A 22,551-nucleotide genomic window follows, 5' to 3' on the forward strand; every position below is an offset into this window, starting at 1 on the left:
TGGCTATTATGTAGGAATTTTATTACCGATTAGGTGTAGGTGGTTGATCTTCAGTTCTATTTGGTTTCACGTGAGATTTTCGTTTCCTACGAACTCTCTACGCAAGAATATTCCAAAGCTGCGGATCAGAAGTGGGACTACAGTTTTCTACAGCCTTTACGTGCCCTAAGAGCTCGGCATTAAGCGAGGAATAATTCAGTGGGAAATCAATAGGGGAATGCTACAGGTATCGCAGTACTCTAGGACACAGACTCTAGATTTCATTTTTTTTTTGTACCTTCATCTCTGGGTATTTAAAATCCACTCTTCTGAATTATCCGAGACGAGACAAAGAATTGAAGAAAGAAGTGAAGAAAAAATAAAAGGAAAAGTTGTCTATGTAGCAGAAAATAAGTTAAACAAAAGCGAGAAAGACGAAGTATCGACATAGTCTTGTACAATCTTCTCTATCATATGTGTTGATTTAAAAAAAAAAAACAAAACATCGAGACTTGCAGAGTGGGTTCACGTTCGGAACTGGTGGTATTTTATGAATGGGGACACAATTTAGCCATACAGAATGGAATACAGGAATAGCAACAAGAAAGCAAACTACAATAATAAATACAACAATAATAATGTATTACCACCCTTAAGAGAATAATTAGTGCTGTATCGTGTTGGAAACACATTCTTATCTGCTATGTAAATCACCAAAGACTATGCAAAAGATTGTCATCCGTGATCATATGGATACCTGATCATCTAAAGCTCGTAATTTCTCTCTTCGGAGCATTGCAATGGATAAAAGTATCTGGCGTTAATCAATCCGCTTGGGATCCGCAGGAATCACCCACGAATCTGAGGTGGTGCAGATTTGAAGTGGAGTATTCGTATACGGGATGGGAGACTATGAAGAAGGGGGTGATTCCGTCCATTTCTTCCTAATTGTCGTAAAAAAAGGCCCGGAAGATGCGGCGCCGTACAAGGCTGGCGCGCTCCACTCGAACTCCTTGTAGAAAATAGTGCGCCAGAACACCTGAAGCCGCATCTTCCGGGCCGTTTTTTACGGCAATTAGGAAGAAATGGACGGAATCACCCTCCTCTCCATAGCCCCCCATCAAGTATACGAATACTCCACCTAAAATCCGTACCACCTCAGATTCGTGGAGTGGTGCCTTAAAGAATCGCTTGAGCTTCACGAACGTGTAACTGGCCCATACAATGACATGCGGGGCCCAGTCGATGTGTCAGGTCAGTGTTTTTACCCTCCCAGACAAGTCTGGTACCAATTTATCGACAACGGAGGGATGAAACGGTTGGTGAACACTAGAACGGATTCGAACCTCCGATCAATCGTGCAGGAATCGGAACCTGTACCCGCTACACTACACCCACTCCAATGGATCATTGTAGTGTTTGTGATTGTTTGATAACACCAGCGAAATGCTCTTTTTGTAGTGTTTATTCAATGACCGACGATTTTTGTAATAGATGGGATGTTTTTTCAAAGACCAATTGAAATGAGGTTATCATCGATAGAAGATAATCATCTAAACATGAGTAAACTGATAGATCCATCGATATTACTTCTAACCATTCGCCGCTGCCGCTGCCTCTGCTCTTGCTTCAGCTGCAGCAACTTTTTTGTTATATTTTTTGAGCATATCAACGTATGAACCCAAAAAAGGCCCATATTTTCCTTTACGAGACAATAAATTCTCCTGAAATGCTATATATTAGGATGGTACAAAAGAACAGTAAATGGTACGATGGGCAGGTCTCATTCATCAGAAACCAGCGAAGCTAATGGCATTATTTTTTTAGAAATGTTTTGTTCCCACATTTGTTTGCTGATTATTTCGACATTTGAATTTTTTGCTTGTTGTTTACGTCACTTAAAAATGCCTACATTTTTATTTAGATCATGGATCATGGATATTTAGATCGCCTAAAAGTGTGTGTTACGAGCAGCATTTCTGATTAACTTTAAAATAGGAGAGTCATATAAACATTTGTGATCATATTTTCAATTTTTTTCTTTCGAGTCCTCATCATATTATATTTTCCTTACCTCAGCTGCTAGTTCAAGAATGCACATATGCAGAAAAATATACTGTATTGGAGATTGGATCGCTTGAAAACGTTGTCCACGTAAATCTTTCAACACGCTTATCATGTGCGTGTCGGAATTCTCTCGAATTTTTTGCCAAGCGTAATCGATTGCTGAAATTTCGAACAGAATTCTATTAGTTCTTGTTGATCTGCCGAAAGCAGTTTTTTTTTTTTCTGGAACTCACCAACAAATGTAGCCGACCTTCCTATACCAGCAGAACAATGAACAGTTATTGGTTGTCCAGCAGCCAGTTGTCGGCACAACTTATAACAACCAACCATCGGTGCAGGATCTGCCGGTGCTGTGTGGTCAGGCCATACTAGATAAGCGAAGTGATGTACTGTAACGGTCTCCTTCCTGAATGATTTTGAGCTTACAAAGAACTTGCCTAACACTTATGACAACAAACGTTTTTACATATTTGTATTATTGTGTTTGTGCCATCGCCTGATTTTCAATAAGCATCACATAAATTAATTATTTTAATTTTGAGCTGGTAGTGGTTTGACTCATACATATAGTAGGGTCAAACCGACATCAAGGACGATACAGTTGCGTAAGCGATTGCGCTCGAAGCGGTGCGGTGCAGCGTAACGATTAGGATCGAGTGAGGACCCCTGTTACCACCGTTCATCGCTGCAGTTCGCGACGGTCCCACCGCGATTCCAATCGCTACCCTTATCGCACCGCTTCGAGCGCAACCGCTTATGCGACTGCGCCGTGGTTCACGTCATTTTGACCAGACTATGATAGTTTTGAAGATAGCATGAAGAAATTTTTGAGGTGACAGCTTAGAAACTTGTGATGAAAATACGGAGCTCTAAAGATACTATTGAAGCTGTAGGTAGGTTCAACACGGATGACAACTTTGAGAGCGTGCCGCTTGGAGCGTGTGCGACGTATCAACCCTGCTCCTCAAAGTAATAATGGATCAGCGCTGCTATAGTCAGGTCAAAAAGAAGTTAAGCTCGATGCAGTTGCGTAAGCAGCTGCACTGGAAGTGGCGCTGTACAGCGAATGGTTTGTGATTGTAAATAGGACCCTCGTTTACTCAACTCATCGCCGCATTTCGAGTGGAACTAGCGGGCTCCAACGCACTGTAAAAAAAATATCTCTACCCAAGCTAAAAGTCGTTTTGACCTGACTATACTGAAAAAAGTCTGTTTGCGGTGATGTTCTGGATGACAAATCTGCTCCAGACAGTCTAGCTAACGTTTCTCTCTGAATATTCTTGATGTGAAGATTTTAAAAAAAAATCCTACTTTCCTTCTAGCAGTAGCAGTGTATGTTTCACTGAATCGTATGGATCTGGTTTTTGATCTTTGTTCGTAACCTTGTACGGACCGAAATTTTCCGACGACCCTTTCAATTTTGGGAAATATGGTCGACATTTTTCATGTTTTCCTGAAAAAAATAATAAAATAAAATAAAATAAAAATCATGGGACTGATGTGAAGATGTAATATTAATATGTGTGATTATCAATATCAGCGTAAAACGTATAGTCGACGCTAAATTTTATGCACATGACTGTCGGCTAAAATACGCTCGCTTTTTGATATTCATACTGGATTCTGGTGGCCCAGGCAAAAGGGACACCATTCTCACCCAGATTAATACATTCACCGGCAATCGTAGATAAAGAAATGTTGAATGGAGATTTTATCGAGAGAAGAAAATCACTAATGGTTTTACAGAAGAAAAAAAAATCGGCTGATCACATACCTTCAATAAAATCGCATAGTTGTACTATAACTGTACTACGTTCGCAAAATATCATATGCCAAAAATCATCGAGAGTTTCTAGAAGGGGCCCCTGCAACTGTTTGCGTTATGTAAGCAAAAATAGTTTGTTCTATCGATTTTGATAAGCTGTACATGAGGTTGTTAAATAAGTTTATTGGCTAACGTTTCGGCAATATCGCCTTCTTCAGCGCCTGAAACGGGCGATTCAATCTACAATTTAAACGACCAACCTCTCCACAACGAAACTGATTAACTCCATTACTTTTTCAATCACCAATTTAGCCACTACACCGAATGCTCACCTTAGAACTTACTAGTGTGAAACCACAGGGCAATTGGCTTCCTTTTTTGAACATCTAAGTTTGCATCTCAAACGGTACGTACTAAACGAAATGGTATCGTAACCTAGTAATAAAAACATCTTGGATCATTTTCTTTCTACTCATCCATCTCATATGAAGAAAGCTGGTTATGAGATTTGAACGTCTGAAACCAGACGATACCGAAGTGAACGAGCACGGCAATTGAAAAACCCCACCACAGATAAGATACCTCTCTGCTTTCCTTATATCTCCGATGAAATGAGCACTGCCATTAGGCAGTGTTTGAGAAGAGCAGACTTGGATAGCTCCTTAGCTGGCTTCTATAGCTAGTTTCTTTCTTTTGAAATACCACCAAATAATTTGAATCGTCAACTAGTTCGGAATCGTTTGTAGGATACCAACTGTACAACACCGACTGTATTATTTGTTCTACAGGTAGACCAAGAGACTGTTTGAGATCCGGGGTAATCTACCTGATTTCTTGCACGAACTGTGGCGATGAGTGTGTCGGTGAAACGGCACGACCCCTTTATGTCCGCACCAAAGAGCACGTGAACGGCAAGAATAGGTTACGAGAAGGGACACTTTTAGGTGACCATAGAACACAAAAACACGACGGAGCTGATTTTGAAATCAAGGTCCAAATCTTAGCACGAATATAAAACGCTGGCTCGAAAATCGCTGGAGTCATTTTGGATCCAAGCCAAAACCCCTAAATGAACCGCAAGGGCGGATGTTTGTCGATAATGCGGGAACTCGCGGCACATCTCGAATGGTTCTTCCGATCCGAATCTGGCAATCGAACCATTCCCCTCGTGATCGACCAGTCAGCGGTCCATGCTAGGCGTCTTCGATCTAAGGTGAGCATTCAGTTTAGTCGCTAAACTGGTGATTGAAAAGGTAGGCATGGAGTTTATCAGTTTAGTTGTGGAGAGGTTGGTCGTTTAAATTGTAGATTGAATCGCCCACTTCAGGCTCTGTAGAAGGCGATATTGCCGAAACATTAGCCAATAAATTTATTAAACAACCTTGTGTACATCTTATCAAAATCGAAACGACATTCAACTATGCCGAGGTTCATTGAAAGTCGAACTTTTCAAAAATAGCTTGCTTGCTTTTAGTTTTTAGTAAACAAATCCAGCTCAAAAGATGTCTACAGCGAAATGTCAGGAAATTTACCTGTGTACAGATATATTTAAATTGGTCCGGCATTGTCATCCAACTTGCGTGAATGTAATCGTCATCCGGTTGACGATTTCTCAAAATAACTCGCGTAGCGTCAATACATATTATATCATTATACCTAAAATAACTTTCAGTACTTCTTTTCTAGCAAATATTCCCCATTAAACTTACGTACCTGTTCTTAGGTTCGTTTCTATCATAAGCTTCTGTAGTGTAACCAGATGGCTTGTATCTCTTATTAGAAGCAAACTCTCTTGATAAGGCTTTGATTGTCTGGAATATCGTCGCTTCAGAGTCTATGTATGGTTTTAGCCGATATGTTTACTGTGCACCTCAAATTTACCTTAGTAGAAACCGTTGTATTCGCCCACTTAGATCGATTGTCATCGCGAGAGCCAACCACAGTGTTTTCAACCAAAGTCTAGAGTAAAAAAAGGGAAAAATTTTTAAGCATTTATTAGATCAGGTTGTTTAGTGAACAAACTATCATCGACCCTGATGATCGTAATGGGTGCGTGGTATACAATCTGCTTTGCTGTTACGGTTATTTTGTTGGGATAACTATTTGCGTCGCCCCAGAGGGCGTCAGACAACGCTCTGCCCACTCATTCAGACGTCCACGTTCATCGCATCCTTTCTCTGCTTACTGTTAAACAAATATTTCCACTGAACCTCCGACTCGGTCTGTTCGAACAGGATATTAAAAGGATAAAAGGATGAAATCACTGGCATATCAGTCCACTTTGGATGCGCCAACGCGTTTTACTGGAGTTCATAATCGTTGAGGTTTTGGAACGCGTGTTGGCCTATACAATGCGGGACCAGCCGATAATCAAGTCAGTGGTTTTGTCCTGCCAGACAACTCTGGTACCAATTTATCGACCCTAGGGGCTTGGTTTGCACCAGGGCGGTTTCGAACCCTAGACCGTGTGGCTGCAACGGACCTCCAACCGACTGCGCCACACTCGCCACTCAAGAAGCCGTCATCGAAATGGTTTCTTTGTCATTTTCATTCTCTTCATATAGATGGGGTACTACCTGGGATCGCTACGCTTCCCGAATAAAATATCATTTCTGTCAGATTGCCTATGGCCCAATATTGCTGCCGATAACGGCCTCATTTTTGATAGATATTTGATGATAATGCGGTCGATCGTAGAGATTGCCCAAATCGCCAGTACACATTCATTATCTATCGATAACATTTGAATACAGTTCTTTCTTCGATTCCCAGTAAATACACTCAAGACGGTACTATTTTATGAGGAATTTTTTGTATCTAATGTCACATACTTAACTGTTAATTCTCTATACCTTTGCTGCTGCTCCTCCTCCTGGTCCCCCTAGCGCTTCTTCATCTAAATCATCATTTTTCCTAAGGAAATCCTAAATAAACACAAAATAATCATCCGTCAAAACTAACAAAACTAACTAAATTTTTAATCGCATTTCAGTGCTTCTCATCGGTAAACATTAAGGAATATAGTTTGAACTAACTCTTTTGCGATTTTTCTCATCTCCTTTCTTTTTCCTTAGAAAATTACTTTCACCTGGAACAAAAAGGCATGGATAGTGTGGATTTATGTTGTTCAATTGCAGTTGATTACTGATACAGATACCCACTACTTCTAACTTGTCTTTCACGTTTCCCCTGAAATTTTATTTTGATTATTTGAAACAGTTTCAGCCCACAGTCTACTGTACGTGTGCTGAAAACCAATATGTCAATCTTGTATCACATACAAGAACCTACCATCTGCAATGAACGTTAACATCGAAATGACCTCACTATGCTGCTCAACTGCTAGAAATAACAACCTCAAGGATAGATGCAAGATAAAGGTGGTTTTGATAGGATGATCATGTACTCATCAATATTCCTTGATGTTCAAGCTTTAAGAAAAGTCAAAAAATTAGTAGGTTTCTTAGAAAGATCACGTTATCTCGCCAAAAAAATCCCTTCTCTTTTTATAGTATACAATTGATTAGAGAGATATACACTGCGGAGTACTTTCCAAGGACTGCGAAGGACTTTCCATGCATGTATCGCAGCCCTCGGGTAACAGAATAGTGCAGAAGTTTTCTTGGGCCAGTTGTAAGGTAGACACATACTATAGCAACCACCATATGATATAAATGTGTCATAGTAGTTCGAATGTTCTCTTGTCTTGAAACCTCAGCATATTCTGTCTATGTTTTGTGATAGTGTGCCTGCGAGGTTTTTAGATGGAACTCTTTATTTGCCTGACGTTTCGGCTTTTTTCGCTGTCTTCAGATGCCTAAATAGGGGATAACTGGAGCAATGCTACGTTTATCCCGTCAAGTGCCACACTACCCTGGTCAGTGTTCCGATAATCGTTCAGGGTAGTGAAAACAGGAACCCATCTACATTAAAATTAGTCTTACGTGTTGTTCCACCGAATATGGCGCAGCTGGTAGCACGCACTTGTCACTCAGTGTACCAGCGAATGAGTATTGTTGCGTGTAGATCAATCATATCAAACCAGCGACGATATAGATAATTTTATCTACACACAGACTATCAGGCGTTTATAAGTCAAAGAGCGGTACAAGTGGCTCATTCGTTACCGACAAACATTGATTCCTATTATTCATTGAAGGGTTTCTTTTAAGAATCCAGAACTTCTTCAACGTCTTCCTTGCCGATATTTCTGTTTCGTGAGCCCTACAACGCATTTCACATCATAATCATTTCCGTTGTGGGCCTCATGTCTGTGCCTTCCTAGTGGTGTTATCAAACGTCAGGCAAATAAAGAGTTCCACCTAAAAACTTCGCAGGTACACTATAACAAAAAAGTGTGTCATAGTGTTCCTTTTATTGATTTAATAGAAAGAGAAACCTTATCAATATTTGACTTGTGAAGGAAAATCGATTCCGTTTGTTGATTTCCCGATTATTTAGTGAAAGTTTCCTAAGAGAAACATTAGTTGGTGCCGACGCGAGCGATGTCGTCTAGCATTGAGGAGCAATGCACTGACCTACGTATCCTCCCAGCCAACGTACAACATATTCCACCTATTTCACAAACGACGTGGGCGACGTTAACAAACGATCGAAACGTCAACTTTCGCTTCACATCATCCCTTTTCTTCAAGGCAGCATACTACGAATCTGACGCTGTATGAAATTCACATGGAAAAGTTTTATACAGGGTCGTAGATAGTGGAAACCCAGGTGGTTCCACTCATCTCTCTGTAATCACTGTAAGAAACGTCCCGGAAGCCGCCTTTTTTCAGACGGCTTGCATTCCAACGCGCCGCTGTTGTGACCGTAGGAACTAAAACGATTCCCATGCCGTTTCTCACGACCATCACGGAGAAATGAGTGGAACCACGTGATTTTCAGCAAGCTACGACCCCCCGTATAGACGCTTTCTTCAAAAAGTCTACAACACATCAGATTCATAACATGCTGCCTTTAATCTTCGTGCAATTCAAAGGTTATCAAAGAGCTCTGACATGAGAGAAGCATCATTATTGCGCAGGAATACACCACAAAATCCTCGAAAAATCAAGATCATCACAATCAACTATAATTTTGTAGCTTCTGAAAACGCTCCTGCGAGATACCGTACCAATACTGATTCGATTGGTGATGGATTGTCGATTCGGTTTGTGGATCAACCGATTCTTTAACAAAAATTTCCGGAGAATAGTGTCGATTGAATGCCTGCAAAAAGAAAAGAGAATATTTATGGTTTTCTGAGCTAAGCGTGGGTAGAATTTATTATGATGCAATAATAATTAAATGCTCAGGAACAATTAATAGTGCAACCAGGAGAAGAAGTAGTATTACCTCAAACACCAAAGCAGTGTTGTTATCGTAAACGCCTGGTTGGAGAGGTAGTGCATTGTATCCAAGCCTAAGTTTTGAAGTTATAAACACATTTTAAAAGGTAACTAAGGTTTATCCATGTTTGAGAATATGATTATTAATTAACAAGTCTGATCGTCCGGCTTACGCCGGACTCTCAGACTTTGTGTGGTGTTCGCTTCGCTCACTTTCATCAACTAACCAAAATATACTTTTAAATTGAAATTCAAAAATTAGTGGTAGTGATATTTTCTGTAAATAATAAGAGTTCTGTTTTCATGTTGTTTTGTTATTTTCTTCTTTCTTTTTTAATGTATATAAAGACAAAAAATTTCATAGTTTTTTCTAAACGCGTCAGTTCTACATTTTGAGAATATTCAAACTTTAGCATCAAACACTACTTCGGTTCGAATATAATATATACACAATTTTAAAGCATTACGCGAAGAATGGGTGTTCTCCCTATTTTCCTCAACAGCTATCAAGGAATGATGTTTAACATAAAATAATGTGAAGATCATCGTACTGATAAAGGTAACGTTCTTTGTCAAATTATGTAAGCTGTTGGCTACTATTTAAGCAGCCGGTTTCATTCGTGTTTCCACTTTCTGAGGAGCACAATACCAAGCTGAGGCAAACGTGCAAGGAAACAAACGCACGGAGGAGTGAAATATATCATGAGAACAGGACTTTTCGGTACACTGTCACCAAACTTTTCGGTACACTGTCACCACACCTTTCATACCGGAGCACGCTTCACAAATTGTCTAGAAGTAGTGAGTTTTCTTCAAAAATTTCTTAGAAATGTAGTAAGAACCTACTGAAGCCTATTTCCATGGTTCCAGTAGAAAAAATAGGAGACCTTTTTCTGCTCTACAGTTAACTGTTCCATGTTCTTAATCAGGATGTTTTTTTCGTTCTCGTTTTTTATGCTCAAATCTGTCCTAGCCCAGCGGAAAATGTTCGTCGTCAACGATGTAATTCCTTCTCCCCTTCTCACTTCATTCGTATTCCTTGCAGTGATTGGTTTGCTAAAATTTTATGTTTCTCGGAAGTTATTCGTTTTATCTGCAGTAGTACTTTTTCACTACATTAGTGCTTTTTACCCACCTTTTTGCCTTCAGCCTTCTTCTTGCATTTTTTCATAGCAAAACCTCATTGTAGACTATGTTTTTCACTGATTCATGTGGTGTATAGACCTTCAGTCCGACTGGAGTCCTTACGCGGGAAAAAGCTACATATAGTTGTCCGTGACTGAACACGTCTTCTGGCAAATACACTCCCACTTTGTTGAAGGACTGTCCTTGTGCTTTGTTGATGGTCATTGCAAAGGCAAGACGTACGGGGAATTGCCTTCTTCGTAGTCGGAAAGGCAACTGCTTATCCCAGTAGTTGTCGATTCTGGGTATTACAGCTAGTTGATTTCTTCGACTCCCACAAATAAAGCGGCATCCAAGCACATACCGTCCAAGGGTTTCTATTCTTAGTCGCGTCCCGTTGCACAGACCATTGAGAACGTCAAGGTTTCGCAGAAGCATGATAATAGCACCTTTCTTCAGTCGAAGTTCGTGCGGTGGCATTCCCGTGGGTTCCAAAGTGTTTAGATACTCTATCGGGTACAGTTCATCTGAACTTCCTTCGTGGTACAGTGCTTCATCAATGCTTTTGTAGACGCGCTCATCGTGTGGACTGGATGTGCATAATCGTTGCAAAGCGTCGTTATTTTGCTGCCCTACACTCATATTAGTGGGAGCCAAAATTGCCCGTTCATAAAGGTCCGTATCATCAGCACTAATAGTTTCACCGAAAATCTCCGTGACGATGCTTCTTTGACACCGGAATTCCTCTGAAATTTGAACGCGCCCATTGTCGTCGTTCGCGTTTCCATTGCCTAAGTTCAGGAGGAAATTCGCCCACTCAAGTCCAGCTTCTCGAGCTCTCATATTAACTTGGAGCCTATGAGTCTTGAAAAGTGACCACAGAACAGAATTCGTCACACATGAATTTACGAAGTCGTCTCGCTGTCCGTGCTCTACTATGGGTAGCACTTGTCGAAAATCACCTCCAATGATGAACAACTTGCCGCCGAATGGCTTATCGTTCTGCATGATATCACGCAACAAACATTCGACGGCTTCAAGGGTGCACTTTGGGGCCATTGAAATCTCATCCCAGATGATAATTTCAGTGGCCATAAGTTGTCTTGCTTCTTTTTGCTGGCGTTTCATCAAGGATGTGCGATTTCCATCGGCCATGTTGAGCTTGAAGGCTGAGGTTACCGTCCGCCCACCTGGCAGAAGATTGGCTGCTATGCCTGTCCAAGCAACGCACAACACCTGACGTCGCCGCCCCACGGCCAGGTTGTTAATGGTGTTATAGAGGTACGTTTTTCCTGTTCCACCTGGGCCATCGATAAAAAAGCAGCGGCTTTCACTGCGGTTCATTGCTGCAAGGATGTCATCAGCAGCCCTCTTTTGATGCGTATTCAACGATTCGTATAATCGCGATCCTTCACTTTCATGTTGATGATAGTCAATTGGGACCTCGGGAGGTGAAGGTCTTTGATTCGTAGGAGGCACAATAATTTGGGCCAAATCTCTGCCAAGCAGTAGCATCCGATCGGCGACGTTGAAATAGGCGACAACGATAGCCTCTTCTGCTCCTAGCCCTCTGTTGATGTAATCGTCAGCCATCGGTGCCGAAAACTCACTCCAAAGCTCCTCAGCATTTGCGACTTCACAGTAACAGAGCAAGCAAGCAAAAAAACTTCGTAACGTTGCTGCTGTCTGAAACTGTGCAGCTTCCTGAATACTCTGACGATAATACGTGTCATCATCAAGGAATCCAGAAGCCTTTGCTGCTTCGGAAAACTTTTCATAAGTGCGTCCGTCAACGGTTCTGAGGTCCTGGAACGACTTCTTTCCTTTGGTGTTGAGTAAGAGGATACGAAGACTGTAGCGTTCTACATCTCGTGGTGAAACAGTGTACATACGTCCAATTTCTTTGCCCGCTCTTCTTCGAGGTCGTCACCCGTCACGTGCAGTGAACGTAAAATGCTCGGGAATTTGGTAGTAATAGAGATCACGAGCATCAATTCCCATTTCCATACCACTATTGGCCATGTTCTCGCAGAGTTATCTTGGCGTCTTCACACATTGGCAGTCCGAGAGTCATACATACATACATACATACATACACACATACATACATACGTACATACATACGTACATACATACATACATACATACATACATACATACATACATACATACATACATACATACATACATACATACATACATACATACATACATACATACATACATACATACATACATACATACATACATACATACATACATACATACATACATACATACATACATACATACATACATACATACATACATACATACATACATACATACATACATACATACATACATACATACATACATACATACATACATACATACATACATACATACATACATACATACATACATACATACATACATACATACATACATACATACATACATACATACATACATACATACATACATACATACATACATACATACATACATACATACATACATACATACATACATACATACATACATACATACATACATACATACATACATACATACATACATACATACATACATACATACATACATACATACATACATACATACATACATACATACATACATACATACATACATACATACATACATACATACATACATACATACATACATACATACATACATACATACATACATACATACATACATACATACATACATACATACATACATACATACATACATACATACATACATACATACATACATACATACATACATACATACATACATACATACATACATACATACATACATACATACATACATACATACATACATACATACATACATACATACATACATACATACATACATACATACATACATACATACATACATACATACATACATACATACATACATACATACATACATACATACATACATACATACATACATACATACATACATACATACATACATACATACATACATACATACATACATACATACATACATACATACATACATACATACATACATACATACATACATACATACATACATACATACATACATACATACATACATACATACATACATACATACATACATACATACATACATACATACATACATACATACATACATACATACATACATACATACATACATACATACATACATACATACATACATACATACATACATACATACATACATACATACATACATACATACATACATACATACATACATACATACATACATACATACATACATACATACATACATACATACGTACGTACGTACATACATACATACATACATACATACATACATACATACATACATACATACATACATACATACATACGTACGTACGTACATACATACATACATACATACATACATACATACATACATACATACATACATACATACATACATACATACATACATACACACACACACACACACACACACGTGACAGAATAAGCTCGTTATTATATAGTAGATAATTTTCTATTGATATCAAAATTCACAAATACGATTCGGACAGGTTCTCATATCTTCGGATCAAAAAGAACAGTGCTTTATAGTACAGTAGTGCGTGAGTGGTTATGCACAAGACTGTGTAAACAGTTTTCAACCGTTCGCAGCTGGTAGGTATTGTTAGGTCGAAAAGAGATGGAGCTCGGACGCATGATGTTGCGTAAGCGGATGCGCTTGAAGCGCGGCCGTGGAGCGTAGCGGTTCGGATCGTTTCGTAAGGATCCTCGCTACCGTCACCCATTTCTGCACTTCGCCATGGTCCCACCTCGATTCCAACCGCTACGCTCCACCGCGGCGCTTCGTGCGCAGAGGCTTACGTAACTGCCCGTGCTTCATGTCGTTTTGACCCGACTATATTATGAGAGGTCCCTAGCGCCTGCTGCAGAACTCCTGGAGAGCATATTTGCAGAGATATTTGCACGGATGAGAACGAATTTCATTTATGTTGCGGAAAAATAAAATAGCATTTCCATACGTAGTCTTTAATAACTATGTAAAATCACCTAAAACACAGGTATGAAAGTTTCTGCTCCCATTTTTGTGATCTTCAGATTTCAACATCCACCAGGATTCACCTAATGATTCAATAAATATATCAATATTATACTCTATTACTAGTATTTTGTAAATATTTTGTTTCTTTACTTATTAATACTTTATTATGATGCTAATATTTCGAGTGGGTATTATTTCAAAACGGTAACAAAAAAGCTTTTTTGTTTAAAGGCATCACTCCACGAATCTGAGGTGGTACGGATTTCAGGTGAAGTATTCGTATAGGGGATGGGAGACTATGGACAGAAGGGGGGGGGGGGGGGGGTGGGGTGATTCCGTCCATTTCTTCCTAATTGCCGTAAAAAACGGCCCGGAAGATACGGCTTCAGGCGTTCTGGAGGCGCTATTTTCTACAAGGAGTTCGACTGGAGCGCGCCAGCCTTGTGCGGCGCCGCATATTTCGGGCCGTTTTTTACGGCAATTAGGAAGAAATGGACGGAATCACCCCCCTCTCCACAGTCTCCCATCCCGTATACGAACACTCCGCCTGAAACCTGCACCACCTCAGATTCTTGGGGTGATGCCTTTAAATAGCTAAGATCCGCTTATAAACATGTAGATAGATTAATTCAGGCATAAATAACTTACTCTATTAAATCGTTCTGCACTTGAGATAGTCGTTCTGAAGAGTAGGTCACGTTATTCCCAATTATCACAGTATGCTGTTTATCCTTAGAGAGCGAAGAAGTGAAAAGATTCGGGAACACTGATAGTCCATTATAGAGCGTAGACCAAGGAAAATAGCCACTAGGATCGTCCTTGTGTGCTGGTCTTAATGTCAAATACTAATACAATAATAATTGGAAAAAAATTTACTGTTTTGGTTTTACTAGTAAGATGAATTCTCCTCCATAAAGTTTTCAGTAGAACGTCTACTTTTAAAAATCCAAGCTTAAAGTGCATGGAGGAGAATTTTGAACGCACCTTAGGAGTGGTAGACTGTATTGATTTGAGAGCAAATTCTTTGAGATCGTCACAAAACCGCGGATATTGTGGATTGTAGTGTACTCAGATTTCTATATCTTTAAGAACGTGAACTATTTCAAAAGAAATTGAACTTTTTTTGGCTTTACTTGAAAATACTACAAGCTAATTCATGCTTTTTTTGTGGACAACGCAATGAGAGCAACCCAGTAAAAAAATAGTTCAAAAAATAGATTTGAGTAATTTTATACAACTTTGTTAATCTATGAAACTTCATATTAGATTTATTTTTAAGTTTTATATTAATAACTATTCGCTTTAGTTAGAAATGAGGTGAAAAAGAGAGGGAGAGAGACAAACGTGGAAATTTCGCCCGAAACCTTGAGACGGCACACCCTAATTGATGTTTCACTCCTTTACGGAGCAATGTAGGAAGTTTTGCAACATACGTTACGCTACGTTATTTCTCAGCTCTCGCATTTATAGTTCGCGGTAAACTTGTAACCGCTAAAACTCACGTAATATCGCTATGTGCTATTATGTAGTTCGATTCCACATACCATCTTTTTTTCAGTACGGCAACGAGTGCCGTCACTGCATCCACCTGAACCATACAAATATTAATGAACTTGTTATAATGCAGTCCATAAGTATTAGGTCGGCTACTTATATTTTTTACACACGTTTACCCTTCAAAATTCCATAGTTTCTTACCCACACTGTTCATGCATTCAACCCAATCACAGAGTTTCTGGGAGAGTTACAATTCTTTGAACCAGAAGTTAGGGAAGTTAGGGGACTGAGACTCAAGGAACAACAAAGAGGCGGATTTGAGGTCAGTGAAAGAATTGAACAGTTTTTGCTCCAGGGAAAGTTTAAGGGCACTGAATAACAAGCGGTAGTTCGATGATTGGCTGAGGTCTAATGGATAGGGTGGATGGGGTACCGTCACACAGGACCTCGGTACACAGGACCTTATGTTGGCGGCGGGTGCCTGAAGTGACATGTGACGCGCAATCGTAACCGCAGGAACTTTCCAATTTTTTTCCATGACCTCAAATCCGCTCTTGGGTTGTTCATAGAGCCTTAGCCCTCCTGCTTCTGATCCCAGGGATCAGTGACCCTCAAAGAAAGATGGAAAAGTGTAATGGACACTCATAATGTACACATCAGCGGATCAATTATCAGCAATGTGTGATTAAGAAACTATGAAATTGTAAGGTAAGGTGTTTGTGTGTGTAAAACAAATAAAGAGCTAACCTAAAAACATCATATTGATTCCAATTTCTGAAAAATAAGTTGCAATTTTGATTTTGGCTACATCATGTCCATCAAATTTATTTCGTGTTATGTAGTTGTCTAATAACTCCTTATGAATTGAGGCTGGACGACATTTCACTCAATGAAGAAACTCAGGTGACGCCATACTATCTGTTCTAACTCGAAGTCTCACTTTTACCGTCAACACCCTTACCATGGTACGCTCACCCCGATGAAGACTCGAAAATCAGGAATGAATGATCGCTCGAGCAAAAAATGAGACTAACCTGTGTTTGTCCGAATGGTTCATCTCCAGTGTTCACAATCTCGATTCCAACGCTGTAACTATTGACGTCATGGATTTCTCGCCATGATCCAGCTCCGGCATGCCATGCTCGATAATAATCACGCACCTGTTGGTATACCGTACCATTTCGAGCAACTAAAAGACAGAACATACACAGAAGACAAAAGATTTCTTTCCTATATTTTTCCTATTTTGTTACGAAGCAAGTTACGAGAGACAAAGGGGAGAATCCGAAATCAAGCAAGGATTTGGTGACTTTTCGATGAGCTACTATTAGTCCAAGCAGAGAACTTTGTGCAACTAACCACTCTAAACCTGGGCACAGCGCAAGAAGTTGTTTACCAAGAGATTTTTTGGCTAAAAAGACACCCTTGTTTAGAAATTTATCCAAAAGTTAAAGGCATCACCCCACGAATCTACGGACTTCAGGTGGAGTATTTGTATGCGGCATAGTAGATCATGGAGAGGGGGGTAATTCCGTCCATTTCTTCCTATTTGCCGCAAAAAAAAACGGCCCAGAAGATGCGGCGCGTGCACAAGGCTGGCGCGCTCCAATCGAACTCGTTGTAGAAAATAGCGCACCAGAGCGCCCGAAGCCGTATTTTCCGGGCCGTTTTTTTACGGCAATTAGGAAAAAATGGACGGGATCACCCTTCTCTCCATAATCTACGATCCCGTATACGAATACTCCACCTGGATAACCTATGAAGAAACAATGTACCGATATATTGAACGGAGAGTCCTCTTTGATTCAGCGCCTCGATTGTGGCGTCCGCAGTCGGTGAAACGGTGTGATGCAGCAAAATAATGTTTGGCATTGTGCATGTGGTACCATAGTTTTCCGTGGTATCTGTGATATCCACCAAAACAAAGGTTGTAGGGGATGACTGATTCTAAATTTGGGAGATCTAACCTTTCAATCCAATTTCTGGCTTTGTTAAACCACAAATTCATGCTATAGAAGAAAAAAAGGCTCATAAATAGAAAGAGTGAATTTTTAGGCGAGTAGACAATGCATGCAAATATTTTTTTTTCAGGTATGACTCGCGGCGCGGCGGAGCGCAGCGATAAGGATCGAGAGGGACCCTTGCTAGTACTGCTCATCGTTGCAACTTGAAACTTGGTCGAACCTGATCCTAACTGCTACGCTTCACCGCACCGCTTCGAGCGCAACCGCTTACGCAACTGCACCGAGTTTCATCTCGTATTCACCTGACTATAGAACTTGGCTCACAAAATAGTGGAATACCACAGTAATCGTTTCTAATACAGTGTAAATTTGTTTCCATTTTCATAGATTTTGCGCCCTTGATTTGATAATAAGAGCAATTCTTTGAATGAATGTAGCACAAAATTGCAATTTTGCTGCTACGGCGCCTTAAAATTCACCACAAATATGTATATAAATAACAGAAATATTGTATATAGACCACCTCTATCGGACATTTTCCGGTGTCAGCACATGTTGCCAGAGGAGCTGGTGGATTTGGCAAATTTGCGTCTCCGTAATACTTCTTCCAGTGACAGCTGCAAGTATTCATTTTTTAATCCTTCATGCCCGAAAATTTTAAATTTCAAGAAAAAAAAGCTGTGGATTCGTCGTGATTGCGTCGTGATCTTATTGCATATAGTTCTTATGATATCCATAGAACTGACAGTTAGAATCACTTGAATTATGTGGAGGATTTAAATGTGCTTCCCGTTTGCGTAGTTTGCGTAGTATGCGTAAATATCGCGTCGGGGAAAGAGGAGCTATGAATGAAGTTTCAAGCTGACTTCGATGAAAATGAAATTTAAAGGAATTACTCCACGAATTTGGAGTGATGCGGGTTTCAGGTGGGTTATACCTATACGGGGTCGTAGATTATGGGGAGGAGGGTAAATCCGTCCATTTCCTCCTTATCGCCGTAAAAAAACGGCAGGGAAGATGCGCAGAGCTGGCGCGCTCCAATCGAACTCGTTGTAGAAAATAGCGCCCCGGAACGCTCGAAGCCGCGTCTTCCGGGCCGCTCTTTACGGCAATTAGGAAGAAATAGACGGAATCACCCTTCTCTCCATAATCTACGATCCCGTATACGGATACTCCACCTGAAATCCGTACCACATCAGATTCGTGGAGTGATGCCTTTAATAATTGTGCATAAGCACAGGCATCGCCGAATTTCTTGGACCAGATGTGTGGGCCACCGGTATATAGCCGATTTCTCTGCATGACCCAATATCTCGCCTCTCTCCGAGGAGCTCCAATCGAAGGCACACCGCGGAAATATGTCAAAGACTCTACAAAGCCAACTGGATTTCCATAAACAAAATATTTAACTAATGTCAACGAGTGTCTTTTGTATTTTACTCTAGGGCTAGGCGCAGTTCTTCGCTTTCCTGTCTTTCCTAACAAACATATTAATTTATTTACTAGAGATCTTTTTTTCAGCTTGATTAATACATCAATGAGTACCTTTCTAATGAGATATTTTCTTGGAAGTAAAAATTACAAAACTAACTCACGGATGTTGAAAGAAACTGTATCTTACTGTGTGACTTTTAGGTCATATTACTCTTCGTGACCAAGAAAAACGTGACCCACAGTGGGTCGCATTGTCATCAATGTATTAAACACCCGTTGCTGTTGATTACGGTTTACTTGGATCTTTGAACGCCATAAAATCTGATTCTCAGGAAAACGCTCATTCATAGTTCGCAAAATCCACGAACGAATGCAACGTAATGCAAGCGAAAAAACTTTGACAAATCAGGAAGATATAACTTATCCTGGAGAATAGTACACACATACTTCGCTTCGTTGATGTATTCTGTTTGCTGACTGCCTGAATAGCTGTTTGCTCCGTTGAGTACACGCTGTTTCGTCTGTTGTTCGGTCTCTATAAATAAAAACAAATTAATGCGGACTCAACAGTCATTTATTATTTTTTTATTTACTTGAAAATACCTACAGGTGTGCCATAAAGCAAAAACAAGATGGAAAAGAGCTCGCTAGATCTTTGCTTAAGTTTTACACAGCAAGGTTGGCCCTTCACAGCATAATGTGTGTTAGAATGGCAGGTCATTCTCCTGCTACGGAAGGTTAGAAATCCTCACGCGAGGTCCTTCTACCGACCACGGAACGCTACAATAGATACCAGGGTTTGAGTGACCATCTTAACCCAGAGCGGAGGAATCCGTCAGGAGCCCTGGGCGAAAGGGTGGGAGACCTCAAGCGGAGGGGCTCACCAACTTTACTATCCTTGAATGGCTCACCACCACTAGGAGAGAATAGCGACCAATTTTAGGGACGAATTTGGATAAGAGCATATCGAGACAGGACTCCAGCTAGCTAGTCCCATAAAGAACAAAAAGAGTGGCTAAATCTCCTAAAATTTGAAGGACTTGTTTTAACTTTATTCAAATTTTTGACACAAATGTCAACTTCACTTTTCGAGCATCCTGAATAATTGATTAGTAAGATTATATAGATCGTTTGCAGCTTTGCAAAAATAGATTAACCGAAGAGGCATTGCAGAATTCCTTCAAAGACCAATTATTTCAAGATAATTACAACATCTTTTTTGTTTTTTCTTACTTGCAAATTACTGGCCAGCAATTGTGAGCAAGACAAAATTAAATCAACGCATTTAAGGCAGATACTGCAAAATTGACATTTTACGAAACCCACAGAGAAAACGTAGAGTTCAGGTTGCAGACTATGGAAACGAGCATGGCATTGAAAGAGTGGTGAGGATACCTCGATTATCTTCAACCGCTCCCTCGCAAACGCAGTGACGCTCCACCCATTGCGGCGCCTCCGCCCTGCGATTCGTCGAAAATCAATTCAGACTGCCCCGATAGGCAGTAAGGGACGCTACGGGTGCAAGGGTGGCGCGCTGCAATAGAAGGCATCGTACAAAACAGCATTCAGGGGCCGGAACTACCCCCGTCTCCATAATCTACGACCCAGTATACTCCACCTGGAATGCGTACCACCTCAGATTCGTGGTATGTTGCCTTTAAGTCAACGTCATTACTCAAATGTCTAGAAAAAAAGAGCGAAGGCGTTGTTACAAATAGTAAAAATTTAATTTCACAGAGAATGACACTACTTTTAATTTTTATTCATCACTGAAAATGAGTAAAGCGAGCATCACACTAAGTCTTAAGTTCGGGTTTAGCCGTACGCTTAGGCTGGTTTTATTTTAAAAAAAAAGCGAGAAGTTTAATTTTCACTCACCACTGCCTTGTCGTTTAGTACGACCAGCGAGATCTATGCACAACCAACAACTGTCGGTTACGCCCTAAACAAATAGTTTTCATTGGCAAGCAATCATACATTTACTTTAAAAAGAGCTATTTGGCCACTTCCAAAGTTCAATCCTCAGCTGGGACAAGAATTCTGCTGAAATGAAATAATTTAACACTAGAAAAAAAGATAAAAAATGAATAACTCGAGTTACATAGCTTTTACGATTCTTACGTGAATTGAACTGCATTGAATGGGGAAAAAAGATCGTCTGAATAGAGTTATGCGTAAAAGATCGTTAATAAATTATCATTATTATTATTATTAAGTTATTTTTAAAAATATTCATCAAAATAAATAAAATATCATTAAAATATTAAGTTATCTTCCTGAAGAGTATTTCACATGAGGATATCGATGAAATTTTATAAACGTAACAATATTAACAAAATCTGAGCTTTTCTCGTAATTAATCAGAGTTAAATCAATCATAAATAAATTAATCAAAGTTAAAGAAACCATGTGTTGTCTCTTTCTTTCAGGTGTAGTTCTAAGTTTCTTCCTGTTTTGTTTTGCTGAATAAAGAGTTGATAAAGGAACAACGGGGACATTTCTATCAAGGAATCATTAACATCCTGTTCCAACGACGAAGGAAGGAAATGGAGGGAAAGTACTTTGGAAATGAAGGATACATTACCAAAAACAAAGCTTCTCTTTTAATTCCAACGTAATCCCAATCCTAAATCATCAATGACTTAAAAAAAAAGAATATGATATATGACTAATGGACAAAATTGCAGGAAACCGATTTTTTTTGCACATTTTTTTCCCATAAATAATGAGAAATGGTAGGAGGGCATGCATCAAAGTACTACAAATGACTTGAGATGACTCACCTGAACACTAATCAAAGATGTCAGCAACAGAAATAAGGCAAATGAAACCCTCATTAAGAACAAGTCGGCACTTTTTCCCTATCAAGTAGCTGTGACAACCTTATCAGCCGACGTAATGTTGGTTGTTGGTCCTCGCGGAATTATCAGGTGAAATTCATGAGGCACTGAACAATTAAATGTACTCTTTTCGTTAATCGTACGGGCGCAGCACCATCTTCATCCACTTCGTTCCCACGCAATCATCACCAAGATGTTAGTGGATTTCGTGCGCGGCATTACCGAGGTGCTTGAGCAGTAGCCAGTTGAGCTTTCAGTTGGTTTATCAGCGCTGCAAATTAGCTTGTCAGGTTTTTTGGGTGCGGGTGTAGTGTAGCGGTTAGAGGTTCTGTTTTCTGATCAATCGATCGGAGGTTCGAATCCGTCCTAGCGCTCACCAAGCTCTTCATCTCTCCGGATTCGATAAATTGGTACCAGACTTGTCTGGAAGGATAAAAACACTGACTTGACACATCGGCTAGCCACCGCAAGTCAGTGCATAA

General features: G+C 40.0%; 1 protein-coding gene across 4 annotated transcripts; it reads right to left on the reverse strand.

The window, feature by feature from the left end:
* Window positions 1–1,571: 1,571 nt before the first annotated feature.
* On the reverse strand, window positions 1,572–22,066 carry RB195_016926 (uncharacterized protein; the record flags this gene model as incomplete). 4 transcript variants are annotated; one of them, XM_064183677.1, is made up of 23 exons in its annotated part: window positions 1,572–1,703; window positions 2,054–2,205; window positions 2,280–2,452; window positions 3,358–3,499; window positions 3,821–3,911; window positions 5,344–5,467; window positions 5,525–5,622; window positions 5,693–5,770; window positions 6,664–6,735; window positions 6,847–6,899; window positions 6,973–7,058; window positions 8,946–9,040; window positions 9,167–9,233; window positions 10,185–10,252; window positions 10,339–12,090; window positions 12,177–12,330; window positions 14,983–15,165; window positions 15,837–15,922; window positions 16,866–17,020; window positions 17,607–17,778; window positions 18,319–18,412; window positions 19,677–19,764; window positions 19,833–19,950. In XM_064183677.1, the coding sequence occupies 23 exons, from the start codon at window positions 19,948–19,950 to the stop codon at window positions 1,572–1,574; spliced, it is 4,233 nt and encodes a 1,410-aa protein (XP_064039558.1). The 4 variants fall into 4 exon arrangements, with proteins under 4 accessions (XP_064039558.1, XP_064039559.1, XP_064039560.1 ...); XM_064183678.1 differs by lacking the exons at window positions 8,946–9,040; window positions 9,167–9,233; window positions 10,185–10,252; ... (7 more) ...; window positions 19,677–19,764; window positions 19,833–19,950 and adding an exon at window positions 7,103–7,105 and having other exon boundaries at window positions 6,973–7,000; XM_064183680.1 differs by lacking the exons at window positions 1,572–1,703; window positions 2,054–2,205; window positions 2,280–2,452; ... (12 more) ...; window positions 12,177–12,330; window positions 19,833–19,950 and adding exons at window positions 21,108–21,171; window positions 22,013–22,066 and having other exon boundaries at window positions 14,979–15,165.
* Between the last annotated feature and the right edge of the window lie 485 nt (window positions 22,067–22,551).

This window comes from Necator americanus, chromosome II, assembly GCF_031761385.1.
Source record: "Necator americanus strain Aroian chromosome II, whole genome shotgun sequence".
In the NCBI taxonomy this organism is placed as follows: domain Eukaryota; kingdom Metazoa; phylum Nematoda; class Chromadorea; order Rhabditida; family Ancylostomatidae; genus Necator; species Necator americanus.